The 27,450-nt window shown below is 40.7% G+C and overlaps 1 protein-coding gene across 3 annotated transcripts in view; it reads right to left on the reverse strand.

The window, feature by feature from the left end:
- The window catches only part of cdk17 (cyclin dependent kinase 17), a 51,793-nt gene that overhangs the window by 17,774 nt on the left and 6,569 nt on the right, over positions 1 to 27,450 (reverse strand). Inside the window, exons 1-3 of one of the 3 annotated variants that reach the window (XM_076876212.1) lie at positions 20,085 to 20,148; positions 8,025 to 8,169; positions 4,399 to 4,563 (exon numbers count right to left, since the gene is read on the reverse strand). In XM_076876212.1, coding sequence (XP_076732327.1) covers positions 4,399 to 4,563; positions 8,025 to 8,151 — 292 coding nt within the window. In that variant the 5' untranslated portion in view covers positions 8,152 to 8,169; positions 20,085 to 20,148. Of the gene's footprint in view, positions 1 to 4,398; positions 4,564 to 8,024; positions 8,170 to 9,699; positions 9,721 to 20,084; positions 20,149 to 27,450 lie in introns of those variants that run through there. The other 2 variants (XM_076876210.1, XM_076876211.1) reach the window with 2 other exon arrangements.

Raw genomic sequence — 27,450 nt, forward strand, 5'->3', positions numbered from 1 at the left:
TAATAGTGTATGCATTTCTGGATGTGTATACTAAATATTTTCCTACGTGTGTGTGTGTGTGTGTGTGTGTATACACATTTTTACAAATTAAATAGTAAAAAAATAAAATAAAATAATAATAATAATAATAATAATAATAAAATATATAAAATATACAGAGTTGAATATGTGCAAAACAAGTGGCATTTATATACAGTGTGGAGTGCATAATGTTGAAGTTCCAGTAGTGAAGCTGAGGTGTCTATGACGTGTTCAGCAGTCTGATGGCCTGATGGAAAAAGCTGTCTCTCAGTCTGCTGGTTCGGGACCGGATGCTGCAGAACCTCCTTACTGATGGAAGCAGTCTGAACAGTTTATGGCTGGGGTGACTGGAGTCCTTGATGATCCTCCCCGCTTTCCTCAGGCACCGCTTCCTGTAGATGTCTTGGAGGGAGGGAAGCTCACCTCCAATTATCCGTTCAGAGCACCGCACTACTCGCTGGAGAGCTTTGCAGTTGTAGGCGGTGCTGTTGCCATACCAGGTGGTGATGCATCCAGTGAGGATGCTCTCAATGGCACAGTGATAGAAGGTCCTGAGGATGCGGGGGCTCATGCCGAATCTTTTCAGTCTCCTGAGAAAGAAGAGGCCCTGCTGCGCCTTCTTCACTGTTTTGTTTGTGTGTACTGACCACGTAAGATCCTCAGCCAGGTGTACGCCAAGGAACCGGAAGCTGCTCACTCTCTCCACAGCAGCGCCGTTGATGGTGATGGGGGTGTGTACTTCTCTGCACCTCCGGAAGTCCACTATCAACTCCTTTGTCTTTGCGACATTGAGGGTGAGATGGTTGTCTTGACACCAGTGGGTCAGGGCGCTGACCTCCTCCCTGTAAGCCGTCTCATCACCGTTGGTGATAAGACCCACCACTGTAGTGTCGTCCGCAAACTTCACAATGATGTTGGAGCTGTTAGTGGCCGTGCAGTCGTAGGTGTAGAGTGAGTACAGGAGAGGGCTCAGTACACACCCCTGTGGAGCACCAGTGTTCAGTGTGATGGGGGATGAGGTGATGCAGGTTAAGGCGCTGCAAGATTTCAATCCATTACAGCATTGTATGTTATAAATGATGTTCTTTGTGACTGTGGTCCCCTGTGTAACAAGCTTCTCCCATGTAGTTTTGGGAATATCCACCACCTTTTTTGTGATAATCATTCACCCCATGATTTTCACGGAGCTCCAGATCAAGGGCGATTGATGATCACCTTATTACAAAGGTTCATGCTCATAATCTTGCAGCCCATTCCAGCACCGTGCAGATCTACAAGCACTTTTTTCTATGCTTTTTCTATCTAAGTAACATTCACATATATGCACACTCCAATAGATGCATTGGAGAGCAAATTGGGGCTCAGTATCTTGCCCCCACTTGCTTTGGCTTGCAGAGTGGAGCAGCCAGCGATTGATAAACCAAGCCTTCCCTTTAGCAGATCCATTCTGTACTTCCTGAGCTACAAGCACCCCATTAAACATTTAGTTTGATTAAGTTTGATCAATCGAGTGTCTTACAAAAAGTAAGACATGACAAGAAACTTACAGAAAGAATATATGACAGAAACACTATCCATCAGTGACCACAGGGTGATGATTAAATAGTAAAGCCTGGGGATCATCACTAGTCTGTCTCCAAAGCAAACTTAATGAAAGCAAAAATGTACAGCTTTATTTCACAGAGCCCACCTTCTCCCATTCATCTCCTCTCAGACCCTTATAACCCCAGAGGCCCAAAATGCCACGCCACAACATCGCTACCTTCTCCACAATAAAACTACCACTAACACAAAAGAGGCAAACACACTCAAGTTCAAACCACATGCCCACCCTCTCCTCCGCATACACAAAAACGCTCACCGAGTTAATGAGTAGCCACAGTTTTGAGTAGTTCTCTGTCATCAATGTGTTAGCACCTCCAACCATGCAGACTATCATCAAATGGCACAGCGCGGAGAAACAGGAAGGTGAAAAAAAGAAATCACTGCAAGGTTTCTCTTAAGAAGATTTAACTTTGCATATTTCAGTCAAAGGAGCTTGCAAAGAAAAGCGTCTAGACTTCTTTAAGTTGCTTGAAGACGTTTCACCTCTCATCCGAGAAGCTTCTTCAGTTCTAAGGTCAAATAGTGGAGAGTCCCAGATATAACATATGCATATTTAACATATGCATATCTTTTGCATGGGCATATATATATATATATATATATATATATATATATATATATATATATATATATATATATGAGTACAAATGCTCAGAATGTTCCTGTGTTTTCATAAATGAGTGCCTACAGATAAAGACTGTCTAATTTCTTTATTCCAGAAAGCTTTCACTCCATTTTTCATGCCTGTAATGCTCGTACTCATCTCAACCTAACCCACTTACTGTCTTTCCACAAACACTCATCTTTGTCCCAATTTTCAACTCGCCTTCTCTTCGAAAAACTTCCAAATATTCCACTTTCCCCTTTTTCAGATCCTCTGACTTGCACACTTATTTCTTTCTCAGAAACTTCAGCATTTTTCAGCTACCACTTCTGCCTTTCATGTGTTTTTATTCTATGCATTTCTCACTCTTCCAGCGTATTTTCTGTTGTGTGTGTGAAGTTTTTAAAGGGTTTAGCTCATTTGATTCCCTCTACTGCTTCAGCAGAATCCCCCCCACCTGCCCTTGTTGTGCCTCTTCTTCTCCAAAGCTTTCAAATGATCTAATCTGTCCTACTTTCTTTTCCCGTTAACCCCCTTTCACTTTCACATACCTCTGCATCATCTCCTGCTATTTTATGTCTTCCCTCATCCTCTCCAAGAACTCTCACATTTTTTTCCTCTCTCAATAATATTTTTACTTTCTCTCATTAAACCAAACCAAACCCAGTCTTTTTTTCTTACAAATCCCCCTATGCTGATTTCTTATCTTCCTCCCACATTGTTTTCCTTTAGGTTGTCTTGCTTCACCTCTTTCTTTCTCAAAAACCTTGAATGATTTCGTTCTCCACCCATAATTGAGCTTTCTTTGCTGAACATTTTCACTGATCCTTCTTTTATTTCCCTGTCTCTACAGAGCTTTTGACACATCGCCACATTTCTCTCTCTCTCACTACTTGTCTTCCTTCTCTCTGTGGTCATTAGCAGCTTTGCCAAAAGGCAAACAGAGTGTAGCAGCAATATGCAGTACATCAATGTCCTACTTAACTGGCCTGCTTTTAGATCCAAGTCCTTCTATCTAGGCCAGGGTCCAGTGTGAGGCTCAACAGGTCCTTTGGTGTTCCACTGGCTGAGAAAAAGCACCAGCAAAAAGCCTGAGCTGTAAAATGTCTAACATTGTGTGGAACACATGCTTTGCACAGATGCTGGTTATTGCTGTTGGGTCACTTTGAAAAGAAAAATATTTTAAAGTTTGCTTAATGTTTATGGCACCATCTGAAAAATTTGAAACTGACGAATATAAAACAATTAACAGGTTGTGACCACTCTGACAGGCTTTAAGCTAAATGCTCATGTAAACATGTAGAATCCTAATGTTAACTGGTAATGTTTTTAGTGGTCCTCAGTCATCTTTTAAGCCCAACAATCAGCAGCTCGTTCAACATGCTACAAACAGACTCACAACAAAAGGAGAGAACACATTAAAACTTCAATGATTGCCAGCTACAGAACATAAAGCTGGTCTTCTGACTTCCTACAAGCATGAATACAAAAACTGTTTAGTCACAAAATTGGTCTAAAGGTGCTATCACATAGCACATCGCTCTGAAACCAGTTATTCTATTTTATTCTATTCTCAGTGGATGGTGTCATACAGTGATGCACCAAGAAAAGCACAGAAATTGGGAGCTCCGGTAGATTATGAGGACAAAGTTTGACAAACGCGCAGTTAATGTGGCTCAATTGAACTCCCATTGAACCCAGCACGTCCTGTGTGGAAGTCCCATGATGTATACCACATTTTAGCATCACTTTTATTTGAACTTGAACTGAATATCAAGATGTATTCACCGACATTTAGAATTAGCGTCTCAGACCATGTTTCTACATCCTGTGAATCATTTTGCCACCATGTGGGTTGTTCAACCCCAACCTTGAAATCTGCTACTGCTCTGAATCATCTGGACATCATCTCACTTCCACCAGTCAGGATGAGACTCGTCACTAGGCTTGACTGTGATGAGTCAGTTCTCGCAGGAAACTGCGTAACGTTTGACTGAGTTCCCCCATCCAGCAGCCTCTTGGGTAAAAAGCAAGCCTGCTAAGGGTTCATGGGATTAATGCCCAGAATCTGTCTGCAAATGTGAAATCACAGGATCGTGAGACGTTTCCTGTTTGCTCTTGGATGGCATCTGCTTTTCTATCGCTGTGTGTGTGTGTTGTGTTCTCACCCAGGCGGCTGCCATGGCGCGGCATCACCATGAAAGATCCCAGAGTGCCCCCGATGACGCTGTGTGGCCGGCGCAGGGGCGGCTTCTTGAAGGAACCGGTGTACTGGTGCAGAAAGGAGTGCATGCTGTGGGAGGTGGGTGGGCGGCCATTCCTCATGAAGGGCTCTGAAACACAACAAAGCTAGTGTCAGGATGTCTGATTTCATGACACCCAGATGCTCCACAGTGGAATCACAAATCCTCGGGTGCACGCACGGAGCACCAAAGAATATCACGTCCCATCTCCTTCAACCTTTGAAATGTGTTGGTTATGTGACATGCATACTGTGCAGCAGAGGTTTGTTTGAACCAACAGAATTTTATTTAACATTTAAGTTGAGATCCAGAAATGTTAAAAAATACCAACCTTCAGCCTCAATTACAGGGAGATGGGTAGAAATAAACATGAGACGACATCAAATATTCTCCAGAGTTATGTAATGCCCAGAGTGACAAACCTATGCTAAGAGGAGAATAATACCACAAATAAACACACACACAAATACTCCGTGAGTCAAAGACTGAGACTTCAGGTTGTTTTATACAGATTTTTGTGCTCTTGGTTCTGTATGATGTCAAAGGGATACCTAACATGATCCCCTCATGCTCACAGAAGTCCTACACACTGTGCAAACCTTGACTACAAAGGTTGATATAGAGAGCGAACGCTCTATGAGCATTTTGGTCCTTCTTAAGAAATAATAATAATAATAATAATAATGGATACTTTATTGATCCCCATGGGGAAATTACTTGTTTTTCTCTGCATTTGACCCATTCACTCAGTGAAGCAGTGGGCAGCCCACTAAGCAGGCGCCCGGGGAGCAGTGTGTAGGGACGGTACCTTGCTCAGGGGTACCTCAGGGTAGCCGTTAAGTGGATTCGAACCGCCGACCTTCCGATCATGGGGCGACCACTTTACCTACTGAGCTATCCCTGCCCCCTGAAGTGATCAACTGACATAATTATCTTGCTTATTACTTCTAATCCAACTAGGTCTTAAGACTGCAGTTGCGAGGGTACTTCTTGTTCAGAGAGGTGTGCTACACAGCTAGTTAAAGGCTTAGCGGGCTATGTTGAGCTTAAAGTCAGAGTTTTCTGTGTCATGAAAGTGGCTCTTGTGGTTTAAATTCAGCTGGAAGCGCCACATCTTTTCAAGTTCTTTAATTTACAGCATGTTCTAAGTGCCATATAGATTATGTTTTGGGCCAATAAGTCTTATATGTGCAAGATGTCAAGCTGCTCCTTGCTGAAACCTGAATGAAGCACCACATTGACACAGGAATATCTATATGTTGTTGAACTCTAATCTGCTGTAAAAGTCTCTTTTACATTGCTGGAATTGTAGCAACTAAAACAGATAAAAACACACAAGAATAGATGTTCAATCAGTGAGTTTGATTTCAACTTGAACTGCTGACATAATAAAGGGATTTCCACATGGCCTTTATTAGGCTGTGGGACAGTAATAATGTCTAAATGAATCCAGTTTAAAGTTTTAGAAATCTAATGTCCAGCTGTCACCTTACAATTCAACAGTAGCAATTCAACTGGAATTAAAACATTTATTTTAGCGCTCTGTGTGAGGTTAACAGTTTTCTGCAGCACTCATCTTTTGTCTTATTTACAAAACTGTTGTGCTTTACTGGGTTTTTAGGCTTTGTCAAGCCAGCTAATGCAAAGAAAGCTTGGCTGTGAACTGTATTTGCAGTGTACCCTTTCTGCTGCTGTCAAAAATAGAGGAGTCAAGAGTATGCCCCACTGCAGGACGGGACTAGATTGCCTCTGGGAAAGCAACTGAATGATAACGACAATCGCCATGATAAGAACATGACCGGTGAGTCAGCCAGTGGGGAAACAAGAGAAGGGAAGGGCTAGAGGCTTTCAAAATAAGATTAAAAAAAAAAAAGTCTGTGGAGGTTTGCAGTCTACTCCTAAATGATAGATGTCAGTACTGAGAAATGATTCACCTTTCATTGCTTGAATAGCAATTAGAATAAAACAGCGAAGTCAAAATACAAACAAAGTAAAAGCAGTTTTGTTTCTGTTTTTAAGTTTTCTGCTCAATGTCCAACTATTCCCTTTGGGAATTACTCTCTGGGAATGCCTCTGCAACCACGAGAATAGACTTTCTCTAACCCCAAAATTAGAAAGAAAAAAAAGGCATCTAAAATAATTTTCTAAGTGGACATAGTCAAAGGAGCTTGCAAAGAAAAGCGTCTGGACTTCTTTAAGTTACTTGAAGACGTTTCACCTCTCATCCGAGAAGCTTCTTCAGTTCTAAGGTCAAATGGTGGAGAGTTGGTGTGAGATTATCATTCCTGAGATCATCATTCCTGAGATCATCATCATTTCTCCACCATTTGACCCTTAGAACTGAAGAAGCTTCTCGGATGAGAGGTGAAACGTCTTCAAGTAACTTAAAGAAGTCCAGACGCTTTTCTTTGCAAGCTCCTTTAACTACAATGACCTGGATGACTGAGAACCTTCACAGACCTAAGTGGACAGAATTAAAAAAAAAGAAACAACAGCAAACCGGAAAAAAAGGATTGTAATACTGAGGGAAAAATGGCCAAGTATACAAATATTTGAAAGCATAATGTGGGGCTCTCTCACAACAATTAAGTTCCCTTTCCTCTAAGAAAACATTACAAAACACTTTCTCCCATATGGACCTTTAACATACATACAAAAACATCAGACACGGTTTCATTCTGCACTTGATTCGATTGATGGGAACAGAAAGTTCCAACAAAGTCCTTTAGTGCATCCTCCATCCATTTTCAACTGTGAGCGGATGGATTTTGCTAACGTTTCAATCATGACGCTGTCACACCAAAAAAAGTTACAAACTAAGTACACATTAATGAAGTGATTAATGTTCATTTATCCTGACAGCTGTCAATCAAAAGCAGCAGCCACTTATGGTCATGTGTCTATCAACCCAAAGGTTCACTGGAGACGTGGTGTAGCACATATGAGGGAAAAGCAGAAAAAGATTGGATGTCTGTGAATGATCATTCACTATGGACTACTTTCTGATCGTCTGAGAAGCTCTCAGTGTGTGTGTGTGTGTGTGTGTGTGTGTGTGTGTGTGTGTGTGTGTGTGTGTGTGTGTGTGTGTGTGTGTGTGTGTGTGTGTGTGTGTCTTTAAGTGCTCTGCTCTTACTCCTCTTACATAACTCGGTAGAGAGGTACTTGGAGGAAGGCCTTTACAACTGTTACTGACACACATGCTGAACTTTGTCTTCATCAGCTTCAGAGATTTATAATTTAGAAGTCCCTGAGAGATGTCGAGATACAAAACCCCCGTGTCCTTCTAGCTTTTACATATCAGCTGAAGGGCATGCACAAGAAAACACTTAGAAAAATCAGACTGGTAGAATTTTCTACGCTGGTGCAGATCAGGCAGGGACTCAAATCAGAGATTTTTTTAATGGAATTGTAACCCTTTTAAAATGAATCATCCTCATTTTATTCACTGCAACTAAAATATGTTTTTACCATTTTGTTCTTTTGTATTTCAACATTTCTATACGTTCATATCTTTTTTTAGAAAAGGATTTGTAAAAAGAAAAGGTGAATACCGTTGTCCTTGGTGCCACCATCTTCAATGGTCATTTGCTCAGCCAGTTCTGACAGAGACTCGTCGATGGTCTGACTGGGGCGGAGTGTTAATGACAGACGCTTCTTAATCCTCTTCATCTTTTCCATAACAGGGCAATGTGCGGCCTGCAGGACACACAAAAACACAGAGTCAGCTACAAAAGAATGCAACATTTAGAAGACTGCTTTCATCTGTGCTGTTATTTTGTGCATTCTTGTGCGATGTTGAAGATTTTGTGAGCACCCGTACAGTCCAAAATATCTCCGCTCATGAATAACTCAAAGCTCCTTTTAATCCAATATTCATTCACTTTGCAAATGCTTCAACAGTACATGAATAAACCATGAACGAAGCATGAATAAAGGATGACCATCATGCACTTGAACACAGCTGTTTTCACTTACACACACGCTCACGCATTCAAACGAGGAGAAATTAATGAGCGCTAATTGACAGAGTCAAATCAGTTTGCCGAGACACACGTACACGCTGTGCACGGCTGCGAGCGCCTGCCAGTGTTGTTCCAGACGAATGTATTTCTGTTGACGCAGCAGTTGTTCAGGTCACAGGAAACACCTTGCTCAATCTGCCTGAAGCCAGATCGTGTTCATTGTGTCGCTGCGGTATCGCCTCGTCAATGTGTGCGTGTGCATGAGTGTGAGTATGTGTGCGTGCACTTATGAGGCAGGCTGAGTGGAGGAAATGCAGTGAGGAAGCAGCGGCAGCAGAAATGCCCTGCCCATGCTGCCTGACCCTCGGCACAAAACACGCTAACCCCTGCCGTCACCATGCCTCTCTTTTCATTTCTCTCTCAAGGTCGTTAGCTCCCTTCATACTCAGGAGACCCCATCTGCCTGTCCACGCACGCACGCGCACCTTCACTAATACATCATCCATGACACCGCACAGCGAAAATGGCTTCAGTCAATATCAGCACATGTGACTGTAACCTCACCAACACAAAACCATAATGTTTGTTTTGTGCGTTAACTAGGCCTGAGAAAAATATATATTGCAGCATCATCCCAGACTGCAGTGATGTGTGATCAATAAATGCTGAAGATTAAAAACTATTTAATCTTGGCTATAACACTGATCTCGCCCCCTTTGCTATCAGTAAATGCTAACCAACATTTAGTGATGCCGTTCGCACATCAACATCACACAGACGTTTTGCTACAAAACAGAGCAGGTTAAAGGCTGTTGAAGGTCTGACTGGAGTACCACTGTCTGTGTCAAATTACAATATTACTGACAATATAATTATGCAAAATAATACAAAAATAAAATATTTTTTTAAAATAATTTATGCAAAATAACTTTAGGAACACTTAGTTCACTGTGGGTCTACCAGGTAAGCAGCAGGTAAAAACGTTACACCTACCAAGCTCTCAAGTGTTCTCAGTTACAATACATGCTTTCCTCCAACAAAAAACAATGTTTTTGTTTACTCCATACAGTTTGGCTAACAAGATGCAAAGACTAAAAATGAAAAGGCAGGAAGCAGAAACTATCACGACCATGAATGTCAGTAAAAAACACTGAAGTGAAACTAAATAAGTGCCAAAATTTTGCATAACTTTTCTTCTGTTCATTAATTGTGTTATGTGTTATTTTTAGTGCTGTCAGCGTTAATCTTGTTAAAATGACGTTACCGCCATAACCGCATTAACGCGACAAATCTCCATTAGCGAGTTACTGCAGATCGCCCGTGCTTGGGGCCGCACTGCATCAACGCGTTGGCCCAATCCAAGGAAACCGCGCCGTCAGCTGCAGTGATGAAGACGCTCCGCCGCCCCCTCGTGTTGAAAAGAGAGCTGAGTACAAAAGCAAAGCCGTCAATCTACCAGTCGAGCTACAACCGTAACCTATGGTCGCAAGCTTTAGGTAGTCGCCAAAAGAACAAGATTGTAGAAACAAACAGTGAAAATGAGCTTTATCTGAAAGGCGGCCGGCCTCTTACTCAGAGACAGTAAAGAGTGCAGTTGAGAGTAGGGCTGGGCCATATCATACCGTTCACAGTAATACCGGTATAATGTTGGGCAACAATAAGAAAATGAAATATCGCGATAGAATATGGGTAAAACGCGCATGCGCAGTGCCTTTGGTTTCATACGCACATGGCGAGAAAAAAAAAGCATGGTGGCGACGGAGCATGAGAAGGACGAAAGCGGATCGTTGAATGAAACGGATGAACCAGAATTGGTTTGTAAAAATGCTGCAACTTCAGTGGTGTGGAACTGGTTTAGCTTTCGTCTGTCAGATACACAACAAAGCACTATTTTTGGTAGAGCATGCTAGCAGGCCGTCGTTATTACAGTGTTTTTTGGAAAATACGGCACACTTAAAATCAATCCTTTGATTTTTCTGAAAATCGACAGAGTCCCTTATAATCCCGTGCGCCTTATGTATGAATTCTGGTTGTGTTTACTGACCTTGAAATGATTTTATGTCGTACACGGCGCTCGAAAATCTGTCAAATGTTTTAGTACGACTTTGCTAAGCTACGAACCTGCACAGCTTGATGGATTGTTTGAGCATTACGGCTATCGTAGGCGGAGCCTCGCGGAGTGATACGTACTGTGCTTCATCATAATATTACCGTATTGTGTGTGTATAACCTGTTTTTAAGTTTTGCAGATATTATACATGGTTATGCTGAGGATATGTTGGCTAATTTCCACTGGAAATGCCTTTTGGTTAAACTGTCAGCAAGGATTTTGCATTTGCACTGTTAAATTTTCACATAACTTTAATGCACATAAAAACAGTGAAAATACATTGATGTTTTTTTGGGGTTTTTTGCACTAATAAAGTTGTGGAGTTGTAAAGTATTTTGTCTAGTGTCAATTATATCGTCAGTTATATTGTTATCGCAAACTTTCAAATGTATAAAATTATAATATAATAAAGTATAAATATTTTTGGTCATATTGCCCTGCTCTAATTGAGAGGTCCTCAAAGTAGAACCACTACTCCACACAGAAAGGAGCAGGTTGAGGTTATATCTCTCGGCTGGACTGGGGATGCCTCGGCATTCCCCTGGATAAGCTGGAGGTGATAAGGTGGCTGAGGAGAGGGACGTCCCCTCTTCTCTGCTTAGGCTGCTGCTCCCTGCGACCCAGGCTCAGATAAACAGATAAAAAGGATGGACTGATTGGTGCGTGCATGGATGTTGTTTCTTAAAAAGACTTTACTCATGTGAGTCACCAAAGTATATTTTCTATTTTTTAGCATTTGTTCCTACTATTGGACAGTTTTTGCCACCCCCACTGTTGCCACCCAGCTCTGGCTGTATTAGAACTAAAAAAATAGTTGAGCTATTGCAAACATGCTAAGGTACTGCTCACAGAGATATTAGAGTTTTATTTTGGCAACTTCTTTTATTTATTGCTTTAGCATTTTTTAGAATAATTTCCCATCCAATCCGTCTATAGTGGGTTTGTGTTGAACTTTAAACTTAAATCTTTTAACGTGTGATTAGCCTCCTTTTCAAGAGGAAGTGTGTCATGCTAGCCCTGGTGGCTAAATCAGCATGTAGATCTCATGACTACAGACACAGATCCACAAGGGAAAACCCCCCACAAAACAAAACAAAAAACAGACTTAAGTACACTGAAAATCCAGCTAGTTAAAGAAAAAAATATTTTTTCAATGCATAAATAAAATGACTGCATTGGAAAACACTCACACAAACGCATTCTCTCCCTCAGACACACACATTCAGTGTTATGAGATAAGCGCTCTTTGTCTCCCTTACAGAGAAGTGTAACAGAGCCGGGTTTTATCTCTGCAGCAAACCAAAACAAAGAACCTCATGTGACGTGTGTGTGTGTCTGAATCTGTGTGTGTTGAAAATACAGCATCTGGCACATATGAGTGATGTGTGTGTGTGTGTGTGTGTGTGTGTGTGTGTGTGTGTGTGTGTGTGTGTGTGTGTGTGTGTGTGTGTGTGAGTGAGAGACGGGGGTGGGGGGTTTCAACATAAAAAACAAGCAATCTGCCAATGACAGAAAGACACTGAGGGAGTGCACCACAACTTTCTCTCTTTTTCATCATCAGCATTGCAAAAAAACCCCCCCACTCTTTCTCTCTCTCTCTCTCACACACACACACCTGTGATCCCCCATTCCTCTTGGATGCCTCCCAAGTGCATCCAAGGTAGTCTGGAGGAGGGAACTTCAAAGGACAGGAAGGTGGGAGGGGGAACTAGGGACGAGACCTAATTACTGGGCTAATTATTATACTCGCATTCTCCTCGATTCCTCGTCTTCCTTGCCTTATTTCCCCTTCTTTCCGTCTTCCCCCACTTCCACACGAGAATGAGGTAACAAAATGGAAAATATGGCTTTAGATTTGATTTCAGAGAGAAGTGGGTGAAAGTGTGAATTTAAAGAGGCGGAAGAGTGGGAGGAGATGGAAGAGGACAAAATGGGCGAGAAGGAATAGGGGAGAGAAAGTGAGTTTATTTCAGTGAGCGGAGCCATAATGGAGCCTTTGTGTTTGGTTAAGAGCCATGAAATCACCCAAGTGACTGCAAGCGTGTACAGTACTGTCAAGAAAGATTCGCTGGTCGGGGTGTCCAGCCTGAAATTAGGTTTGGTTTCAGTAGCTACAATTTAGCATATCACAGGCTTGGGAATTGAAACTGCTAGCACTCCCGGTGACCACTGAAGTGTGATTCCCAAATCCTGCTAGTCCATGTTCTCATTGTAATTACACAATATTTATTCACTAAAAACAAGTGCTCTTTAGAGCCTACCCAGTTAAGCTTACATGATGAGTGTATGTTTTTCCTTTTAACTGTGTTTTTATGGCATACTAGGGTGTCCTGCAATACTAAAGGGGGGATTTTACATAGCCTATATGTTTATTGTTAATTCTATTACAACACTGTTGCATGGTTCAAAGTATAAAACAATCCTATCAAGGGCCTTCAAGCTGTTTTAGCTCCACCTTCCTTCTGATTGACTGCCACTCGCAAATAAAAGGTTTTAACAGTCGGTGGGTACAACCTGCAATGACCATATTAGGAATATCCACTCTGACTGACATCACAGTAAGAGTAGAAAATACTTTCTGAAGCTGAGCCTTCAGTTTTTGCTGCACAGGGAATTCCTTCTACATGTGGTCACCTGAGTATTTAAAACTCTGGCCATGTTTAATATAAGCTACTTTTAACCCGCTGAGTAATTCTACATGTGTTTCACAATAAGGAAATAAGGAAAAGTATAACTGAGGTGTCTGTAGCTCAGAAGGTAGAACAGGTCATCTACTGATCGGAAGGTCGGTGGTTCAATCCATGGCTCTCTGCATGCCAAATATCCTTGGGAAAGATATTAAACCCAAGGATATAAAAGTTGCTCTCCAATGCATCTCTCCATCGGAGTGTTAATGGTAGTTAGAAAGCACTCGAAACAGTCCACGTGTGAATAGGTGAATGTGGCATGTTGTATAGAGCGCTTTGAGTCCTCTGGGAGAGGAGAAAAGCACTATATAAGAATCAGTCCATTTCCCTTTTGCTCCAAGTCCAATAACAGGCAACTGCAGCACAATCCCAACTATTATACTTAAAATCGTATGCATCTTGCCGCCCCTCCAGTTTAATTATGTGATAATTTTGCAGCTCTCTCTATAAGTATAAAAAAAACCCTTGAAAATTAGTTTTTTAAAATAAAATTCGGCTAACTAATACAGAAGACATTTCCTGCATGTCTGCATATAAGCTCAACACATCAAGAAAAGGTCACCGTGTAGCGCTATCCAGCAATTAAACTTTCTAATGCAATTAACAGCAGAAAAAAATGATGTCTGTATGATGTGATCTTACTGGCTACTTGCCATGCTGGAGCATTTGTTTATGTTGAATTTCAATCAGAGGGAGCAAAACAAAGCATGGGATCCAACACTCAGTTTGGCAACACATGATGTCACTCCATTCAAAGTGAATGAGAAGCGAGAGCATTGAAAGCTGAAAGCCATCTGTGTGAATCCTCCCTCAGTACCCTAGAATGGACCACTGTTTTCTTGCTATCTGCTCTAAATCAGACACATACATTTTCAAGTTCACTCAGTCCATTTGCTTCCAGTCCCACTTGGTAATGTGTGGATCAACCACTCGGGGCAGATAACACATCAAGCACAACAGACTAACAGCTGGTGTGCAGAATATTTACAGCACAACTAAATGGAGGATTTAAACAGGATTTATTCAGTGACATTGCCGTTCCTGTTATTAATATTGTTTGTTCCCTAATTCACGCAGTCACTGACTGCATTTCCCCAAACTGAAGCCCTGTTCTCAAGGCCATTATTTAAGAGGAATTATTTAGTTTCAGCTTATCATTTACTGTCAAAGTGAATTCTGATCCTACTAAAAACATTAACTATACTTATGTCAATTTTTTGAAGTCTGTGCATACGCTTCAGAGCCTAAGCTGTTGTACAAACACCATCAGATGCTATTTTTATCAGCTTATGTCAAAAACGAGCTGTCCTTTAATACTCCTCTCCGTTCTATAAATGTTTACAGACGTGACAGAATCGGAGCAGGAACAATGAACAGAGGGAGAGTTGAACAGAAGGTTAAATAGTCACCAGCACCGCTTCTTCTCAAAGGGAAAAACAACAGCTAATATTGTTAAAGCAGTTTCTCAAAATAGAGCCTCTCATATGAGAATCACAACTGCTTTTAAAATAGATAAAATCATCAGTTTCTTTTTGGAGAGTGGACATAAAGGAGCCAGGACTGAACGGGACCCAAACGGGAAAGTGATGTCACATGCCACACTGATCTGCTTATTAATGATTAAGTTTTATTTGTGGTTCATCCCTCAAGGATTATCGAGTCATTGTGTGAGCTTTTGGGTTTGTGTGATGAACTGCCTTTTGACTAGGCCATTCTTACAAAACAGAAAGTCTCAATGGGACACAGTAATAACTTGGTACTGATGTAAATGGTCTAAAACAGCAAAATCTCCCGATACAAAACCAAAACGTTCAGATTTTACCTTTTATTTCTGTTTTTTAAAATCCCAAAAATGCTTGTGTTCAAAATTAGAAATGCATATGATGAATAAACTAAATGATTAAACATTCCTACACTTGCTAGACAGAACCAGACAAAGCAGTCAGTAAGCAAACCATTCATATTTAATCCATTGTCCAGATGATGCCATCTATTTGGGACATTTTAGAGGACGGGATGTTTATTTTTAAATATCTGTAAAAATTTGGGATTATGTTAACCACTAAAATTTGGCTGGCTGGATAATTATACATGTTTCTGTTTAATTTAGCTTTATATGAACTACAATAATAATTATAGCTACTTAAGAGCTTTTGAAGGTCAAATATGTAGCCTGAATTTTTTGGCGTACGCACTTACTAAAAATGATCCCTAACAAATACAAATACTCCTCTTTTACCTCCACTACTGTGGTGTCGATGCTGGTGCCTAAATTAGAACCAGTTTCCTGCATTTCCACAGAAAACGGGCTTAGAGTCGTTGCCAAAAGCAGGCACAGGCAAGGCACCACAAAGCTTTGTGCTCACAGTGAATGACATTTGATAGAAAATACAGTACATATCAATTTTGGAAGATTTCTTTAGTTTTCTACATGTAAAAAAAAGTGTCTTGTAGCTTAGGTTTTAAAGCTAGGAACATGGAGAAGCCCAAGTATTACTCATTTAGTCACTCTTTGCTTTTCTCCTTTTATGTATAGCGTTGATCAAAGTGGCCTGTAATCTTTGATGTGACACGTAAGCTTAACGTTGCCGTCATCCAAACCGTTCACATTATCTAACACCGCATCTGTTTCACAACATTTCCTTTATTTGCAGATTGTGTAATAATTCAATTGTCGAGTGACATCTATCTGGCTCTCTGCTCCATTTCTCCCACATTTGCAGGCTGCTCGCTGCCTACAGATGGTGGAAGTCACAGCTCTTTGAATGAGATGGTGACAAGCGCCATAGTCGGACAAGTTTATATGGAAAACAAAATACAAATCGCCCAAAACAAAGCTCGAAGGCGAAATCCAACCTCGCGCAGGTGCTGACTTTTCATTTTCCTTCATTTACCACTTAGGATAAAAGATGCGTATGTCTGCCTCGGGCTTCCTTACACCACTCATATCATCAGATCACAGCAGGGCGCACACAGACACCAGGGAGTTTCCCCTCACACTGCTGGTATACGTTACAATCAAAGTACCACCATCTGTCTTACACGATGTGCACGAGGACAAAGACTTCAAACAGATGAAAGGATGTCCCTTCCCTAAAGCCAACAGGGTGGATGAATCCCTACATCTCACTAAAACCACTTTGAAATCTGCCAATCTTTGTTTTGGAGGCTTTTAAACACCAACGAAAATTAATTAAAGAAAAATTATTCTGATCTGCAAGCATAGTGTCACTGCAAAACTATTAGCACTGTCATCAGCTTTCAAGCACGCATTTTATCTAAAGCCTACTGAGTACAGTCACAAGTATGTGTTTGTGAGCCTATAAGAAAACACACACACACACACACACACACACACACACACACACACACACACACACACACACACACACACACACACACACACAGAGAGCATCAGTGCTATTGCCCAGCGCAGTGGGCGCTTTTCACTGAAAGACCCTTTGTTTTGTTTGTCTAAAAACTGAAAAAAGGAGCTTCAGCATGACTGACCCAGAGGGCTGAGCTGAAATAACCCTGTATGTGTGTGCCTGCAAGTGCACAAAAGCTCGCAATGTTAATGAATGGGAAATGACCAATGAGCATGAGTGAAAGCATGCCTTTGGGTGATGAAGAGATGTAGGAGGAAAACAGGAACAAGTGAGAACGGTTTCGGTGGGGATAAAAAGTGAAGTGAGATTGAAGTTAGCTTTTCTAGTTGACACCAGAATCACCCACATGGTCATTTGCAATGCTAATGTTAATGCACCATCACAGCACTTCAGAGTGCTGAGTAACAGGAAGAATGTAGTATGATCGGGAAAAAGAAGAAAGAACTTCTTGCAGCAGCAAATCGAAGTGATCTGTAATCTGTTGTGCCATGTGTTAAGTGAGTTGTACTGTACATTGTGACTGAAAATGCTCCAATTTAGATAAAATGTGATGTAACGAGAGTCTATAACCATGTTTCTGCTTCCATCTCTAAAATAATATACAGAGGAACAGAAGCATGTCCACAGGCTCTCAGTCGCAAAATGTATATGCTAAGAGGATGCTGTGTACAATTTCAGTTCAGCACAATTTCAGTTCAGCCCCAACCTTCACAAATGAGGTTGGGGCAGATGGCTGCTCCTCTTTGAGTCAAGTTCTGTCAAAGGTTTCTTCCTGTTTAAAATGAGTTTTTTCTTCCCACTGTCACCGAGTGCTTGCTCCTAAGGGGTTTTCTCAATAGAACAAAACAAAACAAAACAAAAAAATGTGTGAAGCTAACAGTAAAGTGCTAACAGTGAATATGTATCTATAGCAGGGGTAGGCAACTCCAGGCCTTGGGTTCTGGTGTCTTGCAGGTTTTAGATATCTCCCTGTGTCAACACACCTGAATCAAATGATTAGTTCTTTACCAGGGCTCTGGAGAACTTCAAGACATGTTGAGGAGGTCATTTAGCAATTTAAATCAGCTGCGTTGTATCAAGGACACATCTAAAATCCCAGGACACCGGCAGTCGAGGCCTCAAGTTGCCTACCCCAATCTATAGTATTATGTGACGTGTGTGATTAAAACCCATTACCTGCATCATACACTGACCAACCCTCTCCTTTTTTGAAACCAGTTTCCTTCACTTTCACAGCTGTCCCGTCACGTTATCGTCTCCCCAATAAAACCTTAGTTGTGTTTTGAGATTTGCTTTTTTTCCCCTACTTCCATTTTGTTGTATTCAACTTTTTGGGTGCTTTTGCAACACTTTTTCTATGTGCAGATGTTTTCTTAAGTTGCAGTGTATTTGACCTCTCAGGTCCACCTTAGCACAGTTTCTCAATTGATAATTAGAAAAGTTTGCACATATAAACGGAAGTTTGATGTTGCAATAAAGTCTTCACATGTTTTGGCACAGACAGATCAACATTTTCCTTAAACTTAAATTAGCTTTCAAAGATTTCCTGCAGCAACCTGGGAGACGCAGCTCTGGGGCAACAATGAGGAACAGCTCAAAGTTTGGCGTTAGAAGCTAAATTAATGTTAAAATTCTAAGTGTTGCTCTTTTCAAATCCACCAAATGTTGTTAATAAAAAATAGGAGACCTTGAAGAAATTGTAGGTTTTCACTTTTGCACAGTTGTGTGGCTTTGGTTAGTCAACTAACCAATTAAAATACCAAAGCCACACAATAACACCACCTAACTAATAACAGAGGAAGCAGTAGCAGAAAACTGCTGTGTTTTATGAGATAAAGTGACTTTTTTGTCACTGGGGTCTGGAGGTATCTAACAGCTTTACTTCTTTGTTGGAAAGAGCTGTCTGACGCTACGTAAAGTGATAAAGATGTTCTAAATATAGTGTACACTTAAACCAGCATTGATTCTTTTAGGTGGCTCTAATCTATTTTGCTCCTGTCTGCTTGGGGTCTTACCTGCAGCCCTGTACTGTAAGTAACTTACCGCTCAGAATCGTACTGCAAAGATATAAAACTGCCCCAAAATGAGCAAAAACAGGATATGCTTATTTTAAACATCAGATGGTTTTTACAAATTTTCCTGACAGTGCAGCTGCTCCTGACTGAGACACCAACTGCTTTTGACCAGCATGTTTAAACAAAAGTGATTTTCATATCTCACATGTCATTTTTGTATTGTGTAAGGCCATTCAATCTAAAAATACTGAGCTATAATTTCTGTTCCCCACTGCCCAGCCCTCAATTTAAACACTGTGTTTATCAAGGTCTTGTGTATAGTGCAGCGTAGGATGAAGCATGGCATTCACATAGCTTTGACATCATCAGTAATCCAAGTGAGACAGGATTAAGCCCGAAGATGAAGCTTCAATTTACTAAGTGATCTTCATTATGACCTTCAGCTACAGCCTAACCTGAACAGAGCAGAGAGTCCAGAGTGTGGAGAACTAATCTTAGCATATAAAGAGTGAAATCTGGAGCAGGGCAGCAGAATTAGATTGATTTCAAGGCTGAAGAGCTGCAGACTAAGGTGGAGCAGTGTGAGGATTGGATGAGAGAGTAAGAGAGGCTGTTGGGAGATGTAGACAAGACGAACTTTGATGGGGTCAAAATTTTTCCCACGGTATCAACAGTGATAAAGTATTTTCCTGGGTATCGGTATCAAGTTTGAAATTCTAACATCGTGACAATCCTACTAACAGGTGTGATTACATATCCCTTCTGGCATCGGCTATCCTCGAGAAAGAGTTACATGTAGGCCACTAAGACTTACATTAACAAATTTAAAATTTTAAGTGTAGAAACAAAAAAAAAAAAAAAAAAATACTGTATTGTTTTTTCGCCCAAGAAGAGTAAAACAGTTCATATAAAATGATCAAATGTGATCATATCAGTTAAATGGATGTGAAAGTGTACCTGACAAATATCTCAGTTTGGTTTATGCTTCTAGTGTCTACCTACTGTATCAAAACAGTCCACGCTTAATTGCTTCCATTAAAAACAACTAAGTGATAATCTATGACAGAGAGACATAAACAAAATGTGATCCTGAAAGGAGAGAGAAAGAACAAGGAAGAGAGGAAGAAGAAGAACGCAGATCTTGAGGCATAATGGGGGAGATGGAAAGAATGAAGATAAAGATTGAGAGGAAGAGTGCGTTGGAGTTAATTTTAGGTGAGAAAAAAAAAAAATGCCGCAGGGTCTGTCAGCTGAATACACACACAAACAAACATATGTTAACACAGCACATAGAGCACCATTACCCCATAGCTCTTTTTGCCACATGACACACAAAAAAACAACAACAAAAAAACAAAAAACAAAACACAAAGCCCACAGGCCACAAAACATACAAGGAACTCAGCTGACAGAGACACACACATCCATGCACAGACGCACACACTCACGATTTGACTGCACGCCCAGACACTCCAGTGTCATCTGTTTGCAACAAGAGGAGGGTGAGCTTCAAAGAAACAAACACGCTGCATGTGTATGTACGTCTGTGCAGGGAGGCCGGTAAGCCTGAGGTCACACCAAAGGCAATACACCTTATCCGTCTTCCAATTACAAAGCGGCGATCGCGTGCAGGATAGATTATCCTCTTATCAGTTGTTCACACCAGCATTGTAATCAGTCCACAAACACACACACACATACTCTCTCTCTCTCTCGGTAGGCGGCAGAGCCATCAGCAGCACGTAGACTGCTCTGGTGCAATCTAGGTAACTGTATACAATTCAACACAAACACGAACACTGACATAAGCAGAGTGGAGCATGGCTTGAAAATGAACCACATTTTCTAGAGTTTTTTTTTTTTTTTGTTTAAAGTTGGACTCCTCAATGTTTTCATATAAAAGGAATGCAATTACCAGATGTACTATGATGATGTACATCATAGTAATGAACATGAATTTAATCACTCAGCTCTTTTTGTTACTGTATTAAACAACTGTTTTTCACAGGGAGGCTGACTCCAAAGAATTTGTCAGTGTGCACTCAGATGTTAAAATGTCCAACAAAAGGGCATTAAAAATGTTTACAGCCTTACATAAAGAAGGTCACGAAAACTGTATGTCAGTTTTGTGATTTTTTTTTTGTACTGTGTATAGTGCCTTGCACCTAGAAGCTATTTTCTGATGCTGCCTTACAGTATCATACAGGTGTGAGAAATCCTGAGATCAGCGGGAATGTACAAACAGAAGAATTATGAAAAGCCAGAGATCACTACGGGTTTCAGAAGTTTGGGTGGCACTTCTTCAAATAGCAAAGCAAAATAAAGTCAGATGCAAACTCCCCTGTAGCCCCCCTTCCACCACAAATGCAATCTGTATTTTCATTATCTTCATGGACAATCAACCAAAATGTAAGGATTCCCAAAAAAACCATTTGTCTCATGGGTGGATTCTATGACGAGCAACCCACATTTTTTCAACTGTTATTACACGACTTTACATGACAGAATTAGCTGGTGCCTAATACAGCTACTGGTTTCCCACATTGCTCCTGAGTTCACAAAAAACAAACAGGCAGGCACCTGGTGCTGTTTCAGTAAGTGTTGCTGCTCTCTGTGTCCTCTTCCACTCACACACACAATCTGTTTTGTTTGTGTAGTGAGCGTGATTGTCATCTAGTGCAATCTGCAACTAGTAGTTTTATTTCCCATGAATGATGTTTGTGTGGCCTCGTTTAGCTCATTGTTGCATGTACTTGCATAAATAGGTGACTTGTTACTAGGGCTGGGCTATATCATACCGTTCACGGTAATACTGGTGTAATTTTGGGCAACGATAAGAAAATGAAATATCGCGATAGAATATGGGTAAACGCGCATGCGCAGTGCCTTTGTTTACATACTCACATGGCGGTGACGCAGAATGAGAAGGACGAAAGCAGATCGTTGAATGAAACGGATGAACCAGAATTGGTTTGTAAAAATGCTGCAACTTCAGTGGTGTGGAACTGGTTTAGCTTTTGTCCATCAGATACACAACAAAGCACTATTTTTGGTAGAGCATGCTAGCGGACCGTCGTTATTGCCGTGTTTTTTGGAAAATACGGCACACTTAAAATCAATCCAATTCTGAAAATCTACAGTGCCTCTTATAATCCTGTGTGCCTTATTGTATGAATTCTGGTTGTGTTTACTGACCTCGAAACGATTTTATGTACACAGCGCTTGAAAATCTGTCAAATGTTTTAGTACGACTTTAGTACGACCGTATTGTGTGTGTGTATAACCTCTTTTTAAGTTTTGTGGATATTATACATGGTTATGCTGAGGATATGTCGGCCAATTTCCACTGGAAATGCCTTTTGGTTAAACTGTCAGCAAGGAATTTGCATTTGCACTGTTACATTTTTATATAACTTTAATGCACATAAAAAAACAGCTGCTTGTTTAAGTGAAAATACATTATTAGTGCAAAAAAACCCCATCAAAGTTGTGGAGTTGTAAAGTATTTTGTCTAGTGTCAATTATGTCGTCAGTTATATTGTTATCGCAAATTTTCAAATGTATATCGTGATAAATATTTTTGGTCATATCGCCCTGCTCTACTTGTTACTACTGACTTGTAGAAGTGTGCTCCAAAGCCAACCACAGCTTTAAATTTTGTTTAAGTTCTGCTTTCTATGGCCTGCTACACAGTACAACAGGAAGCCATAAACAGACATTTTAAGCTCACTTATGTATTGATGTACTGTTGAGAAAACTGGTTTAGCTCAATGAGCAGGTGACCTGGACGGACTCAAACCCGGACGCAGCTGGTCCGGGTTTGAGTCCGTCCTGCTTTGCCCCATGTCTTTCACTCTCAACTCTTGGAGATCTTTTTAAGGCAGCAAAAAAAAAAAAAGTATCAGTTTGTATTTCCAAAAACTAAAAGGACACTAACCACCTGCTGTCAATTCTCTTTTTCAATTTGCTCCTCCAGCTACTACGCTGACACTTCAAACTACACAATAACAATGTGTTTGAAAACAACACCTTCCTTCTTCTCGGTCCTACTGTTATTCCTCCTGCTATGTGATGCTCATCCGTCTTAACGTTCACCAGATTAACCAGGGTTAACAAGAAGCTTCCGGTCTAACTGGCATGCATGCATGCATGCACGCACACACACACACAGCTGGATGAACGCAACACTCAAGAATGTGCATTTTCCTGTGTGGATGTTTGGTTGGTCCAAACAGATGGCACATTCCAGCAGAGAGAAGGACAGGGAATTATGCGATGTTAAGATTACATGCAAGCACTCACACAAAACAAAAACAGAACTAAAGAAATAATACAAAAAAATAAAAAATACAACAACACACAAACACACAAAAAAACATTCTTCCCAATGATGATTTATTCTGCCACAAAAATAAATATATGTGCTATATATTTGCACATAGTAATGATAATGCAACAACAGTGCTGTATCTGACCAATGAGTCACAGACCAGTGTTGGGCACTGTCAGTCTGTGTCCCACAGAGTTTAAAAACAAGCAAAATATAACCACATTTTAAAGCTTTTAAATTCATTTCAGTTGCATAAATGCAACAGCAGCTAGAGTGACCCACATCTGATGACAAAATACAAAAACACTGCTTAACTGCTGACAGCTTTGAGGTAGCCTTTCATATAGGGCTGCTCAATTAATCGAATTTTAATCACGATTACGATCTGGGCTTTCAACGATCATTAAAAATGACTGAGCCGATTATTAGCCCCTCCCTCATTTATCCGCGACACCTTAAAGACCGGTCCGTGAAAATATTGTCGGGCATAAACCTGTCCGTGGCGCAAAAAAGGTTGGAGACCGCTGATTAAGAGGACCCGAGGGAAGCTCTGAAAGCTAAGCAGAAGTTATTTGGAGAGGAGAGTGACTGCCGTTGGTTGAAAAGAGAGGTAAAAAAAACTTCAGTGGTGTTGCACACTATTTTATATTATTTTTTAAAGTCATTATTCAATACATTGTTATTGTTAACCCTTTAGAGCCGGTCAGAGCAGCACGCTCTGTTTTGTGTAACTATTTTTAAATCCCTGTAGAACATGAACCGTGTAAGCTAGCGCAATAATTTGTTTTGCATATGAAACTTACATCTTATGCCATCAGCTTGTCCTCGGTCACGGTTTCCTCCCACATAAATTGCATAAAAAGCGCTTGCAGGAACAAAAACATAATATTCCAGAAACACGCTTTGCCGATCAGCTGTTCGTAACACTCCGCACATTGAAACAGACGTCACCGCTAACTATCACATGTCCGCCATTTCCTGCCCGAAACCGGAAGTGATGTCATTTTTGCGGAAAATGTAGTTTTTTTTTTTACTTGTAGGCCTTAAAAGCCTATACTGGTCATGTTTGACTTTTCTGAATAGTTTCTGGGATGCTTAGAACTCGAATTGCACTGCTGGAAATAGTTTATTTTGATGCACCTGCTGTTTTCTTTGCAAATTTGCATCATAGGATTGTTTTTGTTTTTCCTGCAGTATATAAAAATTGCTGTATCTCCAAAATAAAACTATGAAGACACTCAAAATAAACTTTTTTGTATTTAAAGTTTTGAGGGATAAACCTCTTAAATTTCTCCAAGTAGAAATATATGTTAAAAAACAAAAACAATTTTCAATTTTTTTGTAGTTTATTGCACTTTTTTGCAATTAATGTAGTTACTATGGACTTAATGCATACATATTATTAAAATATGGGCTATAACAGTTGTATAGCAACTTGAAATGCTCCCACAAATGGCACTACAACATGTAAAAAAATAATATAAGCTCTGGCAGACTTGGTTCTATGGTAGGTCTTAAAGGGTTAAATAAATATCATCAAATAATCGCGATCTTAATTTCAGTGAAAATAATCGTGATTATCATTTTTGCCATAATCGAGCAGCCCTACTTTCATATGTGTAAAACAGAACTCTAATCCTCCCTACTTCCATCTGCTCCTCCTCTTCGACTCTGTCTTTTGAATGGGTTTCTGTCACGCATCCCCCCCCCACACACAGTTTCTAGAACCACCTTCATTACCCCAAGGCCTTTGGAAACAGGTGTTCCCTGCCTGAGGTGCATGTTACTTACAAAATTCACCAGGCAGCCAGAGATGCAAAATTCTCCATAAATTGATTAAAATGCACATTTGCAGGCTAAAGAATTTTTCATGTCAACTTCTGTCGCAGCAGTGCCCCAAGCATGGTTGAAATTTGTGGTTGCTGGAGATCAAAACTAGACAATACATCATTAAATCATCTTTTTTGTGTGTGACTTTCATATGCAATATCTTTAATGCCTACATCCTGACATTTTTAGAAACTTGTCATATGTTACAGCTGGATGGTACCTACATCTCTGCCAAAAGCTAACATATAAGAACTGTAAAAACAACACTGTGGTTTCCCACAGGTTCTGTGGCACTCTGTTATAAGAGTCAGAATCAGAATCAGAATACTTTATTCATCCCGAGGGAAATTAGGGGTTACAGCAGGCAGCACGCTAATGGCGCATGCGCACTCACAAAGGAACCTTCTGACCAACTTTACACAAGCATGTTACTGTGCCTTGCTGTAAAGCCCCTATAGCCTCTTACCAACATTATATGCAGGAGATAGCTCTGTATTTACTGTACCTAGAGATGGTAAGGAAACTAATTTATGGCGGCGTTTCCTAAAGATTTCAGACTCCACATCAGAGTCTACTGCAGTGATTAGATTTGGACATGCACTCATTTGCAGAAACCAGATCCGCTTTTCGTTTCTTTCTGCCACCCCTCTGTACCTAATAACCGCTTCAGTTTTCAGAAAATAACTCTGCATGTCTTCTACCCTAACACATAATGTTGAAGACCAAAGACCTGCTACTCCTCATTTTCTTTCCCTGCTGCCAGCAATCAGGAAACATGATGGAACAAATTTTCTATTTCTTGCCTCGATGCAACTCTGCCAAATTCATGGTGGATGACTGTTTTCTGACTTTATCTTGTGCCCTTAATACCCAGTGCTCACAGCTGTGATGTACTTCTCTGAGACCTGAAGGTTGCACTGCAAAGCAAGATCAATGGGTTTGTTGAGCCTAAAACCAGTTTTCAGTGTCAGAGTGTGAATTGCCCTTAAGTGCCACATTTCAGTAGTTATTCTGCAGATGGTCCATTTTCTACAGAGAAGCACATCTAATGACGCATTAAAACAGCCCCTTTTATTGAGCCCACGCACAGCCTGATTGTGGAAAGTTGTATCCGTTATCTCAGACTGGGATTTTAGGTTTCTTCAGGCTAGATAATACAAAGAAAGCCAAGCTATGTCAAACTTCTTTTGTAGTACACACCACTGCTGTCAGTAAAAGCTTCTGTGTTTTACTACTCATCGTGGAGTGTTTCTTTAGTGTGATTACATAAGATTATCAGCATCCACAGCCATCTGACCTCTCAAATAAAGATGAAGGGGACACTTGCTCATGCTAATGCAGAGAACAGCTCCAGAAATAGGAAGAGGAGTACGGCGAAACTTGACTCCTTTCAGCAACATGTCACAGAAGAATCGTTAAAAGTGGCTAAATTAAAAAGCATCATGGCCTAAGTATTTACGCTCTAGGTATCATAAGCAACTACGGTCCAATTTCTGTGTCTGTTTCCTGTGAACTTTCGGTGCACTTTGCTGGCATTGATTGCAGATAACGCCTATCTGGGAGGCAATGATTAACCCGACGGGAAGAAAGCGGGATAATTAGAGATTCCTGCTCACGATTAAAAGGGAAACTCAATTTTAGAATGAGAGTGGAATTTAAAGTTAAAGTAGGCAGCCGGCTAAAAAGAGGGCAATGAGAACACAGTTACACAACCTTGAAATTCAAAGAGCTCACGGGTTTGATGCTCAAGAAGGAGAATCGTTACCGATGGTGAATAATGTCGACTGTCGTGTCCTTGTTGTGATTATGTGAAATGTTGGAAGAATTGTTTGTGAAAAGTAGGCAGATGGTGAGAGTTGTGTAGGACGGGATGAACTAAACAGCAGAACATCAACTCCAGCTGACTAATTGGCATCAACACTGTGCCACTTTTCTCTGGGCACAAATCAGCTACTCGTACAACGTTGCATTCCAAAAATCCAATTTCAACTTGACAAGCGGAACAGCTAAATGTCTTTATGTTTCAACCTAGAAACACAAATCCATCTGCTTTACTGATGGTATACAATATGACTACTGAGCTACAGCGCCATTATATCAACAGAGAGCAACTGGGAGATGTTGGAAGTAGTCTGAATCCCACCTCTTGACCTTGTAGCCTTTTTAGATCATCACCTGAGTGCAGTGCTCTGGGGCCTGTCCCTGTGACGAAGCAGTGAGCCTGCTCAATTACAGCAGAAATCCTAACCACGTTTATTTTGGTCAACATATCCAAGGGTGCCTGTCCCTGTGACGAAGCAGTGAAAATGGAAAATGGATGGATAGAGATCTTTTAGATGACATAATTCCAATGAAAAAACAATCAATGAGAAAAAGAGTTAGTGGGGGACAAAGGGTTGTCAGGTAAGGCGTAACATGTAAATTATACTTGTGCTTCAGATCCTTGCCGTAACTTACGCCATAACCGGACCCTAGGGCTGGGCCATTCATACCGTTCACGGTAATACCGGTATAATGTTGGGCAACGATAAGAAAATGAAATATCGCGATAGAATATGGGTAAAACGCGCATGCGCATCGCCTTTGTTTTCATACGCACATGGCGGAAAAAGCATGGCGGAGAATGAGAAGGACGAAAGCGGATCGTTGAATGA

This window comes from Maylandia zebra, linkage group LG17 (genome assembly GCF_041146795.1).
Source record: "Maylandia zebra isolate NMK-2024a linkage group LG17, Mzebra_GT3a, whole genome shotgun sequence".
Classification (NCBI taxonomy): Eukaryota; Metazoa; Chordata; class Actinopteri; order Cichliformes; family Cichlidae; genus Maylandia; species Maylandia zebra.